Raw genomic sequence first — 19403 nt, 5'->3', positions numbered from 1 at the left:
AGTCTCCCACCAAGCTGGTTTCCCGTTGTCAGGCTGGACATTTTTAATGGTTTCAGAAGGGTTTTGAGCACTACTCAGCTTAGTTAACAATGCAAGACCAGCTAAACAAGAATCATTTTAGAAGAAAAACTAGCATAAGCCAGCCTAATATTCTTTGTTGTTCTTATTTTGCCACTAATGATGGTGTTAGTGGTTTTAGAAAAGCTTTGACCACTTGTCAGGTGGTCAGACTCGACCAACTGTAAGGCCAGCTTAAACCAGTCTACGGTGGTTTGCTGGGCTTTGTGACCACCGAGCTGGTTTCCTGTGGTCAGGCTGGTCTGGTTTGATTATTTTAGAGGGGTTTAGGGCACTACTCTTCTTGGTTAGACTGGGAGACCAGCTAAACCAGAATGTTTTAAGAAGAAAAAATGGCTTAAACTTGCCAAAGGTAAATTGCTGTCCTTAGTTGGCAACCAAGCTCATTTCCACTGGTCAGCCTTGTCTAGTTTGATGCTTTTAGATGGTTTTAGAGCGGTTTAGACACTAGTCAGCTTGGTCAGACTATAAGACCATCTAATCTGGAATGGTTAAAGAAGCAAAACCAGCTAAACGTGCTTTGCTGCACTTGGCTGAAGGGTTTATGCCCCTTGTCAGCTGGTCAGGCTTAGAGAACAGCTGGGAGGCCAGCTGAAACCAATCTAATGTTATTTTCTGGTCTAAGCTCATCACCAAGCTGGTTTTCACTGATAAGACTAGTCTAGTTTGCTGGTTTTAGAGGTTTTGGATACTTGTCAGCTGGTCAGGCTTAGAGAACAGCTGGGAGGCCAGCTGAAACCAATCTGATGTTATTTTCTGGTCTAAGCTCATCACCAAGCTGGTTTTCACTGATCAGACTAGTCTAGTTTGCTGGTTTTAGAGGGGTTTTAGGCACTAGTAATCTTGGTCAGACTGCAAAACCTACTAAACCAGAATAATTTATGAAGAAAAACAGTTTAAACCAGACTAAGGTTGTTTGCTCGTCTTAGATGGCCAGCAATCTGATTTCCACTGATAAGACTGGTCTGATTAGATGGTTTTAGAGCGGTTTAGACACTAGTCAGCTTGGTTAGACTGTAAGACCAGCTAATCTGGAATTGTTAAAGAAGCAAAACCAGCTAAACGTGCTTTGCTGCACTTGGCTGAAGTGTTTTTGCCCCTTGTCAGCTAGTCAGGCTTAGAGACCAACTAAGAGAGCAGCTGTTTTTTAGTTGGTCAGGCTCAGAGAACAGCTGGGATGCAAGCTTAAACCGGTCTATAGTTGTTTTTTGGTTGTGGTTGGCCACCAATCTAGTTTCCATTGCTCAGACTGGTCTACAACTATTGGCGTTTGGTTCATACTGAACTAAAGTATGGCATCCGTGACATGAAAACGACATGTTTTGTATTCACTTGTCAGGTTTCAGCAGTGATATTCCTCCCCTCAACAGCTCTTTATTAGCAGACTCTTGGCCTCCTTTTGCAAACAGCCTCTTAGAGCAGCTTTGCTGTCCTCCATTTTCCCTCCAGGCAGGCCAAACACACTCTCGTCAACTGAAGATCGCTCTCTTCAGTGAGAACGGCCTCTGCATTATCGCTCTCCTATCCAAACCCTTGATGGCTGTCGTGCGATTACAGCCCCCCCCCTCCCCCCCATCTTGAGGGTCCTTGATGTGGCTGCGACTCGTTTTGCCGAATGGCAGTTTCATTGTCACCACTGCTGGTAATGGGTCTTGAGAGGTGGGTGGATGGCAGCTTTCCCCCGCTGCTTCCATTAGCTAATGCCCTCTTCTATCAGCGCGAGATGAAAGAACAACAGCGCCATGTCAACGTAAGGCCTCTTTCTCTGAGAGCGACTGCGGCACGCAGGCTGTTGTTATGCAAACCGGTTATCAGAGAGCAGTGTCTGTTCCTTTGTCTATTCAAAGACATCCTCTGCAATGCAAACACAAACGCACAAACACGCACAAACACGCCGTCTCTCTCGCGAACACGTGCCACCTTTACAGACTTTAAGGAATCTTATAGCAAAAACTTGCACTTACACTGAAAAAAACCTTGTCTTATCAGTATACTTGTCTTCTTTTCCAGTAAAAATATTTGTACTTCCTTCAAACAAGATTCATTTACTTGAGAAGCAAAATTGTGTTTCGATAAAAGACCATTGCATTGAAGTCCTTCGAAAACTTGCATATTAGAAACATGCACACCATTTTCAATTCATCCTTTCAATTTTTGTAATGTTTTTTTTTCCATTCTTGTACTTTTCCTTTCTTGGTTTATGTTCATTCATGTTTTGAATGTTTGGAGCACAAAAGTAGGGTTTCAGAAGTAAAAATCCCATTAATGCTTCTGTGAAAGCCACAAATTGATGTGATTTCAACTTTTAATAACTACATTCTCAATGAAGAACAACACTACCCATAATCCTGACGTGAGTTCCACCAATCAGAGTCACTGTTAAAATGAAAAGTGCACCAAAAGAGCTATGAAGCATTTTTTTATGTCTATGTACTAAATGGAGGTTAAAATTACGTCTGGAACCCGTGAAGAAGTGGGCGGGCACTGTTGCGCTCTGTTGTCGTGTTATCACTTTAGCATGGTGTTGTATGTTAGCAATTAGCATTTGTTTTGTAATAGTGAAGGACAAACATAGCGATACAATAGTAGCGACAAACTGTTAAAATGTTGTCAAACAAGTCTACGTTTCAGAATGTCTCCACTGCTTGTTCTTAGTTTGATAGCGAGCGATCATCACATTTGCTTGTTTGAACGTCAGCTACGTATGATTTATCCCCGTCCCCTTTTCCTTCGCAGGTTCAGCTGCATCGGTTTACCCCAGTAACCTTCATTTGTCAAGTTAGTTGCTCTTGTTTCTTCATATGTCTCACAAACACTCTCGATTGACTCATTTTTTTATTCGTTCATCTTCAACGCTTTTGCCTCACACCAGGGCAGGAGGCGGGGTTTGATATGCCACATCCTGTAGAACTCATCACTGGCTCAAACTACAATAACCTTCTACTGAATGTGTCCCATTCTCTGCCATTGATTCGCCATTTAAATGCTTGTGGACGAATAACATCCTTCTCCTCGATAGGAATGTGCTATGCAGCTTTTGTGTCATTTTCTCCAAGCATGTGGCTGCTTCGTCCAATCATACAGGCTGGACAGAATCTTCACATACACCATCCTCTAAAACACTCACGTCTCAGCGTACGCCTGAGCGTTTCGCCGCTAACGTCACGACTGTTTGTTTGTTTCCTGTGTGCAGGGATGGCCAGTCACCCCCCAATTCCGATCATGGAGTTGGCTGATCACATCGAACGTCTCAAAGCAAACGACAACTTGAAGTTTTCACAGGAGTATGAGGTAACTGTCAGACATTGTGACATTCTGCATTGAAACGCTGTTTGAGGGTTTACTCTGAAATAATCAGCGTGCATTTGAAGCTGGAGTAAAATAAAACCGGAGTACTGTTACATTTTTTGATGTAATTCTTCAATTAGAGAACTTTATGCACTCTATGAGGATTTTAAAAAATAATGCATTAACAATTTACCATAAGAAGTTTTACAATTCTTTTGTATATACAGGAAAGTTAATAAAGTACATTTTAAATGATCTGAGGCATATCTGGAGACAAGAATATCACAGAGTTTGTTTAATTTGGCCCAGCATGCAACCAGCAAGAACACCCTAGAACATATACAAATCTAATTCAAAACAATGTTACAATGTAAGTGTCAGAAACTGATATAATCAAACTGTGACCGGGTCTGAGTGTTTATAGATGGACGTCTCTTTTGGCACGGCCGCTGTGTTGTTTGTGACCTGATGAACGTTCGGTGCTCACAAACTAAACGTGATATCAGTCACCCGCACAGCCCGCCATCAGACACAATGACACATTTCCTGACCGTATCGCCGGCTGCCTATCAGATGTCATTTAACACACCAGTGTGCCAAAGGTCAGGTACAATGTTTCTCGATGTGATCTCGTTATGTTGTCGTGGCAGGGCCAGAACACTACTCCGTTTTGTGATGTCATTTCTCACATGACTGACAGCAGCTTCCAGTGTTGGGGAAAATTCAGAAATTAAGAACTGGTTTCCTTTCAGATCATGAGTCAGATTTGGTATTGGATTAGTGTGAATGGAATAAGCCACGCCCACCAAACAGTGAATTGGACACACCCATATGATGCAGAATTTGAATAAAATTAACCACGCCCACCAAACAGTGAATTTTGAATTGAATTGTATCGAATTAGCCACGCCCCACATGTTGCAGAATTGGAATCAAATTAGCCACGCCCACCATGTAGTGAATTTTGATTTGGACACACCCATAGGATGTTAAATTGGAATTTGAATTGAACTGACCAGAAATTCAACACAGTCTCAAAAAATGAGTTTTATTAATTCAACACAAGTTTTGGGACAAAACGTATTTAATTCCATCATTAATTCTAACTAATTATTCCTACTTTATTTCTCAACTAATTAAACATATTTCTCTGTAAAAACAATTAGCACAACATTTTTAAATTCACTATACAACACTATCCACACTTTATAATAATAAATATTAACATAAAAATGGTTGATTATATAATATATTGAGCTATAAAGTTAACAACAGAAATATAACCATAAATTCTATGTACTGCTAAGTGAATTATATTATAGTATATTGTATTGAATTATGAAAATATCTTTGTATTTCATTGCATTTTAATTCTACTTCCTTAAATTCAAAACACGATTCTGCTTCCTGTTTACTGTCTTATTTAAGTCCAGTAAATATGAATTTTAAAGGCATTCTCATTGAAATGCACACAAGCCTCCGAGCTTCCTGATTGGCCATTCACTTTGTCAAGCTGCGTCTGATTGATGGATAGAGTGTTTTTAAACGGCAGATGAGCCAGAGCGCAGCGTCCACCGGATCGGATCTTCCGAGAGGGACCGTGAGAGCGGAGTAAAGCGTGACCAAGAGTTCATTTGCTCTTTTCAGGGCTCTTGGCCACCATCGGGCCCCTCGCTCTGCGGTTACTGAACATGAGGTCAGACATGGACCTCCGCCAAGCTGCCTGCCAGAACGCCACTCGCACACACTGAATTGTCATTCTGGAGCGCTTGTGCACGGGCACAGAAAGCAATTTCATGTGCACAATAGAGCGGGCGAGTTCACTAGCAATGTTTCAATAGATTTGGTCAGAAAGATGTGGCTTAACTGCAGATTTGTCATCTTTAGTGACGCTTTGTGGTTCTGCGCTGTGACTCACCTGACAGAAAACACCAGCACTGTCAGTTTATGATGTTTCATATCAGGGGCCGGTTGCTTATTAGAAAGGTTATAGAAACAAGTGCGAGTAATTTACTGCTGTAACGCCAGCGGTTTTTTCTTTATAAATGTTTGTGCTTTTGGGGAGATCGGGGCTGGTTGTCACAAGGAAAATGGGTCTATATAAAGAAAAGTTGAACTGTTCTCAGGACGAGGCTATTCTGCATCAATGTCAATTGGGGGCAAGTTGTCATGTGTTTTTATGAGTTACAAATTTATAAAAAAAACATAGTTTATTTGATTATTTTTGCTGTTTTGTAATTACCATAAAAGGCTGTTGGAATATGACAACATGCCCCGCTATTGGCGTTCAGTATCTTTATTCCTGGACAATAACGGTGAAAAGATTGAATATTCAGTCTGTACAGAAATTGACTTTCCAATATAGACGTTCACTGGAGTAAACAAGTGTGACAACTAGCCCCGCTCTCCCCTATCTGTTGAATGCATTAGCCTCATTATGTATGTGAAGTGTCTGCGTTGACTCTTGACAGCATTGATGGTTTCGCTGTTTTTGAGTGTTTGCACTGGCGTGAAAGGGCCCGTCAGTGGACAAAGACGGCGTTTGAAAAGGGAGCACATCTCGCCGTGATCCATTCAAATCTATTCAAGGCATGAATACATTACTTTCCCCCCTTCGCTTACGGGACCAATTTTCATTCATTGAACTGTAATTTCATTTCATTCATTTCACTGTAATTTGAAATTTGTCAACGCGGCGAGCTGCTCGCAGGCAGATGCGTATCATCTTTTCATTTTCAAAAGACACTGCCGAGACTGAATCATTTCATTATTAAAGTAAATGGGAAAAAATTGCAAGCGGCACATAAGACTGACGGGAGGGGGTCATATCACGCACAAAAGACTCTTTCACCGGCAGATTCGTGGCTTTCATATCCACACCTGTTTATAAAACGATCAGAGCTGACGTGTTCAATAGTGTTTCCTTAAGAAATATTACTGCACTAACATTCATTCATTCATTTGGCAGCTCATTCGTTACAATTCAAACATTTCACCCTCCAAAGGTGGATATGATTGCATTTACAGCATAACTCGTCAATCGATTCATTCATACGCACGTACATCAATTCAAACATACATGTATTATCGATTCATGCATTCAGTATGATTCTCAAAGGAAATGATTGCATTTATAAACCATTCGTTCATTCATTCATTAGTCAGTTCTTGTGTTTCACTTCAAATATTATATGCACCAAAGGTGGAGTTTGTTTGTTTGTTTGTTAATCCATGTGTTCATTCATTCATACATAGGTACATTTCTTTAGTTGTTACGAGTGTATTTGGTTATTCATGAATTCATCTGTTAAACAGTTTGCTGTAAATATGTTGATGTATTAGTTCATCGTTATATTTCAGGATGGAAATGTTGTCCATAAAGTTTGTGTCACTGCCCAGCACCAGTGTTTATTTCTGTTACAGTCCACAATCTATTTTTTGCATTGCACTGAATGCTTGTCGTAGCAGCGCCAGTCACGACGCGTCTTTCTATTTCAGACGCTCCAGTGCGGATATTATTGGCCCTGTGAAATTCAAAGTATGTTGTATCCGAGCCAGCGGTTAGCACGTGCTTTAAGAACAATGTCATTTGAGACGCATCTGTGTGACGTTGTTTATCTGTGATGCTCATTAACACACTAATTATTAAATACTCTTCATTTCTCCTGCAGTCGATTGACCCCGGTCAACAGTTCACATGGGAGCATTCAAACCTGGAGGTCAACAAACCAAAGAACAGATACGCCAACGTCATCGCCTACGACCACTCCAGAGTTCTGCTGTCCGCCATCGACGGTACGTCTACTTCATTCTTTACTCGTTTCATTTGTGTTTTGCTGCATTAGAAAGAGCCACCAGTGTGTTATATTCATATCTGTGCAGCATGTGCAAATCAACAACGCTATCAGCAGGTGCAATTCAATCTTAGAGAATCCCCATCAGTATCACTACAACTGCATCGAGCAATCTACAGTTATTTAAGCAATATCCCACAAGCACTCCAGCAGTTGTTCTGTATTTCAGCATGGACATGATTCATTTAGTCATTACATTCAACTGTTTTATATGTCCTTTTCAGTATTGAATTATTTTGAATAAAGACATATAGAGGAAAATGTGCTGCATAATGGTAATGACCCCACACACACACACACACACACACACACACACACACACATTCACACACACACACACACACACTATCACACACACACACATACACACACATTCACAAACACACATTCACACACACACACACACACACACACATTCACAAACACACATTCACACACACACACACACACACACACACACACACACACACACACACACATTCACAAACACACACACATAAACACACACACACACACACACACACACACATACACACACATTCACAAAATGAATTGTGTTTGTATCCATCAGTCACACACAGAATGATCCCGAGACGTGTTGGAGTGAGACAGCATTCAGTTTTTAATACATTCGTGAAATAATTCTCCTGACAGACAGACAGATGGGGGGCGCAGAGTCGATGAGTTTTATCTGCGCGCTGCACGTGTGAGCTCGTCCTGCAACACTGAAGCGCTGTCATCCGTTAAAACTGCACAAATCGACCCTCTTGCTGCAGTCTCGACATCTCCCAAACCTCTTCACTGACTCTTTCAATTCTTTAAACATCATGGAAAATATATTCAATAAGAGATCTGTTATGTAAGAAACCGTCTGACTCATATTTCAAGAAATAAGTCTTAAATTAAACACAAATAAAAGCCGATTTGATGTTTTACATTGTGACAATTAAATACAGTTGTTATAATGTATACAAATCTATATTTATATTATTTAAATCATTTCACAGATGCAATGTCATATATAATACAGATGCAATGTGACCAGATTGTCACTTAAATCTACTTTATTTGGTCTCTTTGCGTTTGTGTTTATTTATGAGTTTATGCATTTATCTAAACAATTTATTTTGATCCCCGACAAATGGAGGATAAACTCAAAATCAAGATGTTCACAGTTAATAAACAGAAGTGGTGTGAGAGATTGTCCTCCATTTGTGTCTTTGTTGTTCAGACGTTTAGTATTATAGCGCCCCCTGGGGTCGAGCGGTACATGAAACCTTTACTTAGCAAGATTTATGACAACTTCAATAATCATCCAATGATATCAAGACACATTTACTTCAGTCGGCCTGACTGCGTATGGCAGGTCAACAAATCAAAACGATTCTCTCCAAACACCCTTATGTATATTTCTGATTCTTCCTGAAATCATGTGTGTTGAGGTGACATCACGATAAAAGGGGACATCTGGTCATTTTGTTGACCTGTTCTGATGTTGTTTTTCTGCTTGCAGGTATTCCAGGCAGCGATTACATCAACGCAAACTACATCGACGGCTACCGCAAACAGAACGCCTACATCGCCACTCAAGGCGCGCTGCCTGAGACCTTCGGGGATTTTTGGCGTATGATCTGGGAGCAGCGGAGTGCAAATATCGTCATGATGACCAAACTGGAGGAAAGATCGCGGGTACGAATCGCCAAACCACGCTCACTGCTCATCTGTTCATTGGCTCAGAATGTGTCGAGAAACTCATCCATATTGTGTTTTAATCACTGATAGCGATTATTTCAATATTTAAGTGTCAAACAATGAATTTTATTTCTGCTTTATTGGCACAATGATCAAGAATAAATATACTTTATAACTAATCATTTCATTTTAAAGATCAATAGTTAAACATGTGACTCCTGTCAGGCTTCCTAAGCAACCAAATTGGCCCGGTTGCTAGGGAGGGTAGAGTCACATGGGGTAACCTCCTCGTGGTCGCTATAATGTGGTTCTCGCTCTCAGTGGGGCACGTGGTGAGTTGTGTGTGGATGCCGCGGAGAATAGCGTGAAGCCTCCACACGTGCTATGTCTCCATGGTAACACGCTCAACTAGCCACGTGATAAGATGCAACTGGACTAACGAGGCAACTGAGATTTATCCTCCACCTCCCAGATTGAGGCAAGTCACTATGACACCATGAGGACTTGGAGCGCATTGACAATTCCTAAAAGGGCAGAAAATTAGAAAAAATTGTTGAACAAAATTAAATGAATGAAATATATTACAAGTCAGTTATGACATATTGCAATGTTTCCAAACATTCAAAAATGTCATCTTTGTGTTAGAGTATAAAAGGGTTTGAACAACATGGGGTTAAGTAGAGAGTAAATTCTATAGTTATAGAGGTAATAAATATGAACACACGTTGTTTAAAAGAAGAGCCCCAAGATTTAAAGGAATATTTCACATCCACAGTTCATAATGAAAATTCTGTCATCACTTATTCATGCTCATGTTGCTCAACATCTGTGTGACTTGTTCTTGTGTAACTCTAAAGGAGATATTTTGGAAAATGTTCATGCTGCTCTTTTCATTGCAATGGAAGTGAATGGTGACTACGGTGTCAAGCTCCAAATATGACAAAAAGCACCATCAAATACAACCTGTGTGATATATTACAAGTGTTCTGAAGTCAAACAGTAGCTTTAATTCAGGAAAAGACCAATATTTAAGATGTTATTCACTGATAATCTTTACAGCTCTCGAATCTCAACTTTCCTATCAAACTTTCTAGAACACATTACATTTCCAAATCTTGTAATCCGATTGCAGCTACTGATTATTAATGAAGGTAATTACAGTAAAATACAATTATCTATGTAGAACACATTTAAAACATGAATTCTGTTCATATTTACGTCAGTTTGCGCCCCCTAACGAGTCAATGAACAAGGAGGACATATAGACATTATTTTGAGTTTGTTGAGTGCAAAAACAAAAGCATTTGAAATGTTCTTTTACTATGAAATAAGAAGTAAAGTCAGTCATCTGATTACATTTGAGTAATTTGTAGTGAATTTGAGTAACTTCCCCAACAGTGCTCATAACTGATCGCAACGTGCCAATAATATGTGCATATACATACATGTGAGATTAAAAGCTCTGGTGAAGCAGAGGAGTTTTAGTGAACGACATCTTTAATTCTTAAACAGCAAAGCTTTCGTATGACATCAGAAGACTTGGAATATAGCGCACCAGTTGTATATACAGCCCCAGTCCACTTTCATTGTATTATTTTTATTTAAGAAACTAAACATGAGGGCGAGTAAATGAAGACCGAATTTCCACTAAACGTGTGTTAACATGAGTGGGATCACATCATTTACTCATTTGAAATTAGATCCTGTAAATGAACATGGTGCGTGTTTGGTGTGCGTGTGTTTTCAGGTAAAGTGTGATCAATACTGGCCCAACAGAGGAACAGAAACCTACGGACTCATTCAGGTCACTCTGCTGGACACAGTGGAGCTCGCCACGTACTGTGTCAGGACGTTTGCACTTTACAAGGTACATAGATCTATCCACAGCATACTCGAAGTCAGTAATGTCCAAACCCACATGATGTTGTGTTCTTGACTATTTTTATGGTGTGTTAAGGCTGTTTTTTGTACTTTTTGAAGTTTTATGTTAAATAGCTGCGTGAAGATGCTTCAAAATGTCTTTATTTGTGTTTGTAACGAGTTTACACGATGGGCAAGTAGGAGGTGGGAACCGGCAGTACAGTCAACATAACTTTAATTACATAAAACTTAAACACTCAGACACACACACATTAGCCAAGTGTCTCTCTGTCTCTCTCTAATTGGCACCTCCGGCTCGTCTTTTTCCCCCTCCCGGCTGATTAGGGCAATTCAGCACCGGGCGTGCGTCCTCATGGCTCAGCCTCCTCGTCACAGTGTTTTACAGTAAAAAATGTACAGCATTTATCAATGGATTTGAATAACATTTTGTGGTTTTCTTCTTGAATGCAGAACGGTTCCAGCGAGAAGCGAGAGTTTCGGCAGTTCCAGTTCACAGCGTGGCCGGATCACGGCGTTCCGGAACATCCCACGCCATTTCTAGCTTTCATGCGCAGGGTGAAATCCTGCAACCCACCCGACGCGGGACCCATGGTCGTGCACTGCAGGTGTGTGTGGATATTTTACATTGATGATGTTTCTTTACGACCAAACTGTGTGTCTGATAACCCAAGTGCTGAATTCTTTTTGACACAATTATATATATATATATATTTTATTCTTTTTTTGGGACCTAAATGTAACTACGTTTTGAGTTATATCCAACTGTTAGAGATATTTACATCATTTAAACGCCCTGGAACACAAAAGGAGATTTTAGGCTGAATGTTAGCCTCCAGCACTTTCATTGTTTGTTTTTTGTCTTTCACAGACAATGAAAGTGAATGGTGACTGAGCCTAACATTAATCTCTCATTGTGTTCCAGTGTAGAATGAAAGTCAGACATGAGGTTAAGTAAAACATCATTCTCGGGTGAACAGTCCATTAAAGTTTAAAAGGCTAAGCTTTTCCCATGACCCAACCGTTGCTAGCACATTTCATATTCTGATATTCAAGAACCGATAACCGATTTAAGTGTTTGTGTCAAAGCGATTATTGGTCCATAAACACAACATCTTTATGAAACATTCCAGATTGTGTGTCTCTGTACAGAAACATGATTTCAGTGCAGCTCTGACAGCTAGAACACGATGCACTCGTGCATTTATGGAAAACACAGATATAAAGCCATCTGTTTAATTCCCCTCTAAGCAAAAGATGCCACAAAAACATCAGGCGGAGAAGAAAAGAGCTTCCACGGACTTCCATTGGAAAACTGCCAGATAGAAAACACGGATTAGTGCACCCTTAAAATAACATGTACGGCAGTTAATTAGAGCTCCCAGCAGAGCGCTTGAAATTGAAAAATCCTTATTACCCTCTATTCTGTGTGTCGCTGGCTCTGCGCTGAATGCAGGAATTAATATCATTCATTGGGACGGTCACTTTGAATTCCTTTCGGCTCAGATCAGATAACAATTCGACAGCAAGACTTTAATCCGTCTGAAAACACCGAGAGCTTTTCATCTGACCGTTAGGAAAGAAAAAACTAAGTTTTTGCAGCCTTTCAGGAAGTTTTTAAGCTGCAGGGTCATGTGACGTAGATGATATAGTGCTGTTTGTCAAACAAAACAAACGACGGCGGTTTAGCCTCCACTCCTACGGCACTCGTGGATGATTAACCAGAATAGAAATTAGTTTTACAGGAACTGATCCAAAGAAGAGAATTCTGTCATTATCTACTCACCTTCATGTCGTTCAAAACCTGAATTTCCCCTTCTGTCGCTCACTCAACATTGTGTCGAATGAAGTGACACAAGGGGTCTTCCTGGGACGCCAAACGTACCTCTGAACCTGAAAAAAGGCCAAAGTCAAGTTGGCAAACAGAATTTGCATGCCCCGCCCCGGACATACAGGTATAAAGGGAAGCAGGGCAGCGAGTGCCAGTCAGAACGGTTGTGCAACAAGCAAGCTGAAGTTTCACCACTGTTTCACTCACCTCTGTCAGCGAGAAGCATTGCTGTTGTTTCCAGCCGGCGTTCTCTCTCTCTGCACGCTGTGCAGTCTAGTCCCCTGGGCGCTTCGACAGCGCTTTTCCACTCACAAAAGAGCAATACACAGCAGCGTTGAACGTCCTTTTCAGGAAGTGTCTTTTTCAAGATGCCTTTCCGCCCCTGTGTTATTCCTGGATGCGGTTGATTTCTCTCCAAGACCGACGGCCACAGACGCTGTCTCGTGTGCCTGGGCACACTGAGGCGGCGTTCGTGGATGGTTCATGTACTCATTGCGAGAACATGACCATGGCAGCGTTGCGGTCGCGGCTCTCCTTCCTCAAGGTAAATGCCACTTCAGCCCCCCCCGCATCGCTCCTTCTTCCCACGGGATTGAGGACAAACCGGCATCTATTTGGACCGCACGCAGAGCTTTAGATGTTCTGAGCAGCTCTTTGTCTGTTTGAGCAGACACTGGAAAGGGAACACCATCTCCAAACAGAGGTTTGCTCATTGGGTCGTTGATGCTATTTCTTTAGCTTATCACACCCAGGCCGTGCCCGCCCCCTTGCGGGTTCGAGCACACTCTACGAAAAGTGTGGCATCCTCGTGGGCACTGGCCCATGGCACCTCCTTAACAGACATCTGCAGAGCAGTGGGCTGGGCAACACCCAATACCTTTGCCAGATTTTACAATCTCAGGGATGAGTCGGTCTCATCCCATGTTTTGTCAGGTCAGAGCCAGTAGAACTCGGTAACGCGGCACAACCAACTGGGTGTTCCACTTGCACACAGCTCCCTTCACCATGATGATCCAGTGCGCCTTCTATCCCAGGTTAGCCACTAAGCGTCGCTCCCTGGATGTTCTCCTGCCTAGCCTTCTGACCTGCGAATTCAGCGGAGCAATTCGCGGCCAGACCCACTACGAGTAACAGGTGCTCTGTACTGGGGTCGGGCTCCACGGGCTTAGTTCCCTTTTCAGGAAAACTCCTCGTGATGTATTTCCTGCGGTACGGTCCCCCTGTCGGCGGACCCGCGTTTCCCTTGGGCAGCCCCACTGCCCCGGTCGCCGTGCTGTAGTGTCCCCCCCTCATTAGGCTGGACCTACCACCGTGCCATTTCCCATGTATGGCTTCACAACACTTGTGGTGTATTTGCCACATGTTACCTCCTCCTAGACTGGGCAGGATGGGGCTTCCGCAAGGTCTTTTCCTCCTGAAAGAATAGGACCGGGAAAGACCGCCTTCCCCGACGCATTTCATAGCGTTAAGATAACCCCAGCCGCTTCACAACCTATGTGAGAGACATAGTGAGAGAGAAGGCCGCAGCTGTTGGGCTTGCTCCCATGCTAGTCATGTAGCACCTCTTCCTCCGAAGGGGTGTGGGGAACCTAAGGTCTGTATGTGACACCTCTTTGGGCGTTGGGGAGTGCTACGTGTAGCCGACTCAGTTGCCTCTAGCACGCAGTAGCCTGCTTGCACCTGTCTCGACAGTTCACGTAACACGGTCAGTGCGTGGCGTTTTTATATGGGATCCCTTGTGTCACTTCATTCGACACAACGTCGAGTGAGTGACAGAAGGGGAACAACATGGTTACTGTTGTAACCTCCGTTCCCCGAGGGAAGGAACGAGACGTTGTGTCCCTCCAGCCACAGCATTAGACATACCACTGTAAATGGCCGTACCTTATTTTAGGCTCCTGACTGGTACTGGCATGAAAATTCTGTCTGCCAACTTGGCATTGGCCTTTTCTCAGGTTCAGATGTACGTTTGGCATCCCAGGAAGACACATTGTGTCACTTCATTCGACACAACGTCTCGCTCGTTCCCTCGGGGAATGGAGGTTACAACAGTTACCATGACGATTTATTCATCACATCAAATAAATCATTAAAGTCATGTATTGTACAAATCATAATAAAATTGTAGTAGTAGTATTAAATTAATTAAAAGTTAATTGAAAAAATAATGAAACCATTTCGAGCATACTTATGTGTGCTAATAAATTTTAATTTGTGCTAAAGTTTTTTAGTTTACTAGCATCAGTGCTGACACCTTAAAAAATGGAGCGTACAGTCCTGCATTTTGACATTATTTTTATGACAATTAAACACATTTTCCCTCTCAAATTCTCATTTTTGTAATGCAAAAGTATAGATATTTTCATTACTGTAATGGAAAAACTAAATGATACATTGATACTATATATATGTATATAGTTTTTTTCAATCATTTTAAGGAAATGTGCTTAACTGTCATGAAAATAAGGTCACAATGCAAAAAACAAGTGGCGTTTTCAGAACAGAGTTAAGGTCTGACATTTTTTCACCTTGTACAACATCAACTTATTAACACTGAGCACAAAACTCAGTTGTTCTTAATTGTTTTGTGTGTTATTTTTCAAGTGCGTACTGTAGAGAACACTCGTGTTGAATCACAGGCTGCATTTTAATAAGCTAAAGTGTGTCACTGATTAAGAATTCAATGTGTTTCACGTCGTCCCGCAAGATGAGCGCTAATTTGAACATTTATGCAGCTTTTGGTCTTTAATGAAGGACTCTGATCTCTCAGTAGTTTCATGGAAGTGCCTGCGGTTGACGTCACCTGTGGCGCTTCAGGAATTTAGCAAAGCACCAACCTCTTCAAAGCCATGCACAGAGGATGGTATATGGACACTTTTAGAGTCCTTGGATGTTTCAAGTGGTTGAGAGGATTCATGTCTGGTTGTTTTCCTCTGATAGAGAGCACAGGTGTACAGCTGTCACCACTATTTGTAGAAATTAGTCAAGTTTTCATGCACTTGACAAAACTCTCGCTGGAATATCTGCTGTTTATATTCTGCATTCAAGACAGAAATGGTGGGCTTTTGGCCCAGTTTATTTCTGGTATTACGATCCATCTCAGGTGTTCACTTGTGTTCGATGTTTCATGTCTGCATATATCACTTACTACGTCAACGTGTAAGTGCATGTTGAGTAAGCCCAAAAATATCATTAAAGCATGAGATGTATTGACTGTTTCTCCAAAATACTCTTTAATTTTAATCTAAGCACAAATGTAATGTTTCCTGTATAAAAAGGTTAATTTAATCTAGTCAAATATGTGTATTAAATTAATTCTGCATGTGATTATTGGGATGCATCACATGATTTGTGTCACTGTACAATTTTTTTTATCACCATCAGAGCTTTCTTTAGTGTGTAAGTGCCCCCAATATAAACATAGTCAGTTATGTCTGAAGTTAATGTGAAAAGATAAGATAAAAACGAAACATAAAAGGGCCCAAGACTGAACCTTGTGGCACACCATATATCTAACCAATATCAACATGATATTCTGGCCAAAAGCATCACTAAAGTCTAGTAATACCATTAGAAAGATACAATACGTAATATTCTGCATCGCCAAGTGCAGTTTACGATCGAGTATACATGTATCAAATCAGCAATTTAGTGCTTGCAGTATAAATGCAGCCACGAACACTTAACTCAAAGACTACATGTTTCTATCGATTTATCCGCACAGTGCCGGCGTGGGTCGGACAGGTTGTTTCATCGTAATCGATGCCATGCTGGAGCGCATTAAGCATGAGAAAACGGTGGACATCTACGGCCACGTGACGCTCATGCGTGCGCAGAGGAACTACATGGTCCAGACAGAGGATCAGTACGTCTTCATTCACGACACGCTTCAGGAGGCAGTGAACTGCGGAACCACCGAAGTTCCCGCCCGGAACCTGTACGCCTACATCCAGAAACTCACGCAGATCGAGTGCGGTGAGAACGTCACGGGAATGGAGCTGGAGTTTAAGGTAAGCTAGATGTTAGCTTGGTAGCGTGGTAAAGTGACATGAAATGCCCACTTCTCAGAACTCAAACAGTTTCCAATGCACAGAAATCAGTTACCACCCTAAAGTACTTTTTGTTTCCTGATTTGTATTTTCACAATAAATATTGCTCCAAAGCAACGATTAATCCAGGCAATATCCCGCTTCACACGGAAAAACATCAGGGTGACTTTAGTTTCCTGTTGAATGACAAAATCGTCAAGTTGAAAATGTGGTGATCGGTGTTAATCAGTTTGGATTTGGTCAACAATAACGAAGATGCATCATGACATCTTTTTGTTTATTACACGTTTAAATACATTGTACAATGTTTGACTAAAACTAATGAATATGTCATCATGAAATACTGACTAAATTTAAAGGACATTTTCTTAAAAATATAATGTTACTAAAAACAAACCAACATAAAACTTTGATTTAAAAAACAAAATTATACAAATAATAATCCACCAAAAACACATTTTAGAAACAGAAACTGCAGTAACTAAGAAAGGTGGTTAAAACAGTCACTAGTAACGCCAATTCTCGATCAAAAACATTTGAACACAAGTAAAGGGAATTCAAGTTGGGATAAACATGTCACATGTTAACAGATTTCTGACCACAAGTTGTGGCTCCTCCCACCTGAAATGACTGCAGCAAAACCACTGGCTTTGCCACAGAAAGTTGCACAGCTCTTTTCTGTTATTCAACCCCACTGCATTTTACGCAGCCTGTAGTTTTTCAAACAGAAATCTATTTGCCCTGAGTAAAGTGGTGATCAAATATCATGCCACATCGTGATAGCTTACCAATCAAAGTTTCAGTCCCAGATTCAACCTCGTTTGTGGGGCTTGGCTGCGTCTGTCCCAGGCCCACCGCAGGCCGGCTGCAGAGACAGTGTGGGGCCTGTGGTTTGGGCTGCAGGAACCCAGAGACCCCAGCCCCTTTCTCACGCTAGCTTACATGCTCAATGTGTTCTTCTCGTTCTATAAGTTCATGTTTTCATCAATTGTTTTCCTGGCCATTCACGTGATGATTTAGAAAGTGTCACTTTACAGCTGAGCCATCCTTGAAACATCTCAGAACACCCTATCAACCACATAGCAACATGCTACAAACCACTACTTAACAACAAAACCTTAGCAACTGCATAGCATTGCACTAGCAACCAGCCATAACACCCTAGCAATTACATATCAACACAGTAAAACAATTGAAACACCCTTACAACCATATAGCAATATCCTAGCAAACACCCAGGACACCCTAGTAACCACATAGGAATTCCATAGCAACCACAGAAAGCTATTGTAGCTGCATAGCTATGCCATAGCAACCACCTAAAATGGGTGACTATCTAACAATTGCATAGGAACACATTACAATTCTTATTGCTATGTTCCTATATTGTTACTATTTGAACCTAGCAATGCCATAGCGACCACACAAAAATATAGAAACTGCATAGCAACATGCTAAAAACCTGATGAAAACCTTAGCAACTACATGGCAATGCTGAACACCCCAGGAATTGCACACACACACACAAAAACATCCTAGCAAGTGCATAGCAACATGGTAAAAAAAATCTGAAAACCTTCAGCAACTGAATAGAAGTGCCTTAGCAGCCATTCAGAACACCTAAACAGCCACATAGCAACATGCTAAAACACAATAGCAACAACATAGCAACACCCTAGCAACCACAATGTATTGCCCCACAAATGACTGAAAATTATAGCAACTGCATAGCAAACACCCTACAAAGTTTTAGAAACTGCATGGTAATGTCTTAGAAACTACTCAAAACACCCTTCACAACACCCTAAAAAACAATGAGAACACCCTAGCAACCTCAAAGTAATTCCTAGCAATGCTTTAGCAACCACTCAGAACACCTTAACAACCACATAGCAACATGCTTAAAATACTCAGAACTCTCTAGCAACCACAAAGTAATACTCTAGCAACCACTCAGAACCCTTTAGCAACCACATAGCAACATGCTAAAAACACTCAGAACTCTATAGCAACCACAAAGTAATACCCTAGCAACCACCTAGCAATGCTTTAGCAACCACTCAGAACACATTAGCAACCACATAGTCACATGCTAAAAAACACTGAAAAACGTATCAATTGCATAGCAATGCACTATCAACCATAAGGAACACCCTAACACCTGAGCAACCACATAGCAACATGTTTAAAACACTCAGAACTCACTAGACACCACAAAGAAAACACTCAGAACACCTTAGCGACTGCAAAGCAAAGCCTTAGCAACTCCTCAGAACACCCTCAGAACCATATAATTCTCTAAAAACACTCGTAACACCCCAGCAACCACCCAGCACACCCTAGTAACTACACAGCAACTTGCAAAAAGCACTCTGAACAGCTTAGCAACTACATATCAATGCCCTGGCAACCATCCTCATCAGCTTAGCTTCACAATGGTGGCTTTTGCATGTGCAAGCGTCACTAAAACTTGTTCATATTTTTTGTATTTTTTGTCTTGCAGCGGTTAGCAAACACAAAAGCTCACACATCGCGGTTCATCAGTGCAAATCTGCCCTGCAACAAATTCAAAAACCGACTAGTTAACATCATGCCGTATGAGTCCACGCGAGTCTGCCTGCAGCCAATCAGAGGAGTCGAAGGCTCCGATTACATCAACTCTAGCTTTATTGATGGATACAGGTGAGCAAAAGCACATCAGGCAGCATTTTTTACATTTGATTCCTACAAAAT

The 19403-nt window shown here is 41.4% G+C and overlaps 1 protein-coding gene and 1 long non-coding RNA gene across 9 annotated transcripts in view; one reads left to right on the top strand and one right to left on the bottom strand.

The window, feature by feature from the left end:
* Positions 1–19403, top strand: part of LOC127647831 (receptor-type tyrosine-protein phosphatase delta-like) — a 534579-nt gene that overhangs the window by 503451 nt on the left and 11725 nt on the right. For 4 of the 8 annotated variants that reach the window (XM_052132317.1, XM_052132326.1, XM_052132341.1 and 1 more), the window contains 8 exons: positions 2815–2856; positions 3272–3369; positions 7038–7161; positions 8734–8909; positions 10660–10779; positions 11244–11398; positions 16346–16631; positions 19174–19352. In XM_052132317.1, coding sequence (XP_051988277.1) covers positions 2815–2856; positions 3272–3369; positions 7038–7161; positions 8734–8909; positions 10660–10779; positions 11244–11398; positions 16346–16631; positions 19174–19352 — 1180 coding nt within the window. The remainder of the gene's footprint in view (positions 1–2814; positions 2857–3271; positions 3370–7037; positions 7162–8733; positions 8910–10659; positions 10780–11243; positions 11399–16345; positions 16632–19173; positions 19353–19403) is intronic. The other 4 variants (XM_052132365.1, XM_052132375.1, XM_052132358.1 and 1 more) reach the window with 1 other exon arrangement.
* On the bottom strand, positions 7646–12855 carry LOC127648780 (uncharacterized). Its single transcript, XR_007971224.1, has 3 exons — positions 12829–12855; positions 12577–12683; positions 7646–8036 (listed from the first exon to the last, which is right to left on the bottom strand). It is a non-coding gene; the product is annotated as an uncharacterized LOC127648780 (long non-coding RNA).

This window comes from Xyrauchen texanus, chromosome 1 (assembly GCF_025860055.1).
Source record: "Xyrauchen texanus isolate HMW12.3.18 chromosome 1, RBS_HiC_50CHRs, whole genome shotgun sequence".
Classification (NCBI taxonomy): domain Eukaryota; kingdom Metazoa; phylum Chordata; class Actinopteri; order Cypriniformes; family Catostomidae; genus Xyrauchen; species Xyrauchen texanus.
The sequence above is the reverse complement of the archived record's forward strand: the minus strand, read 5'-3'. Positions and strand labels throughout refer to the sequence as shown.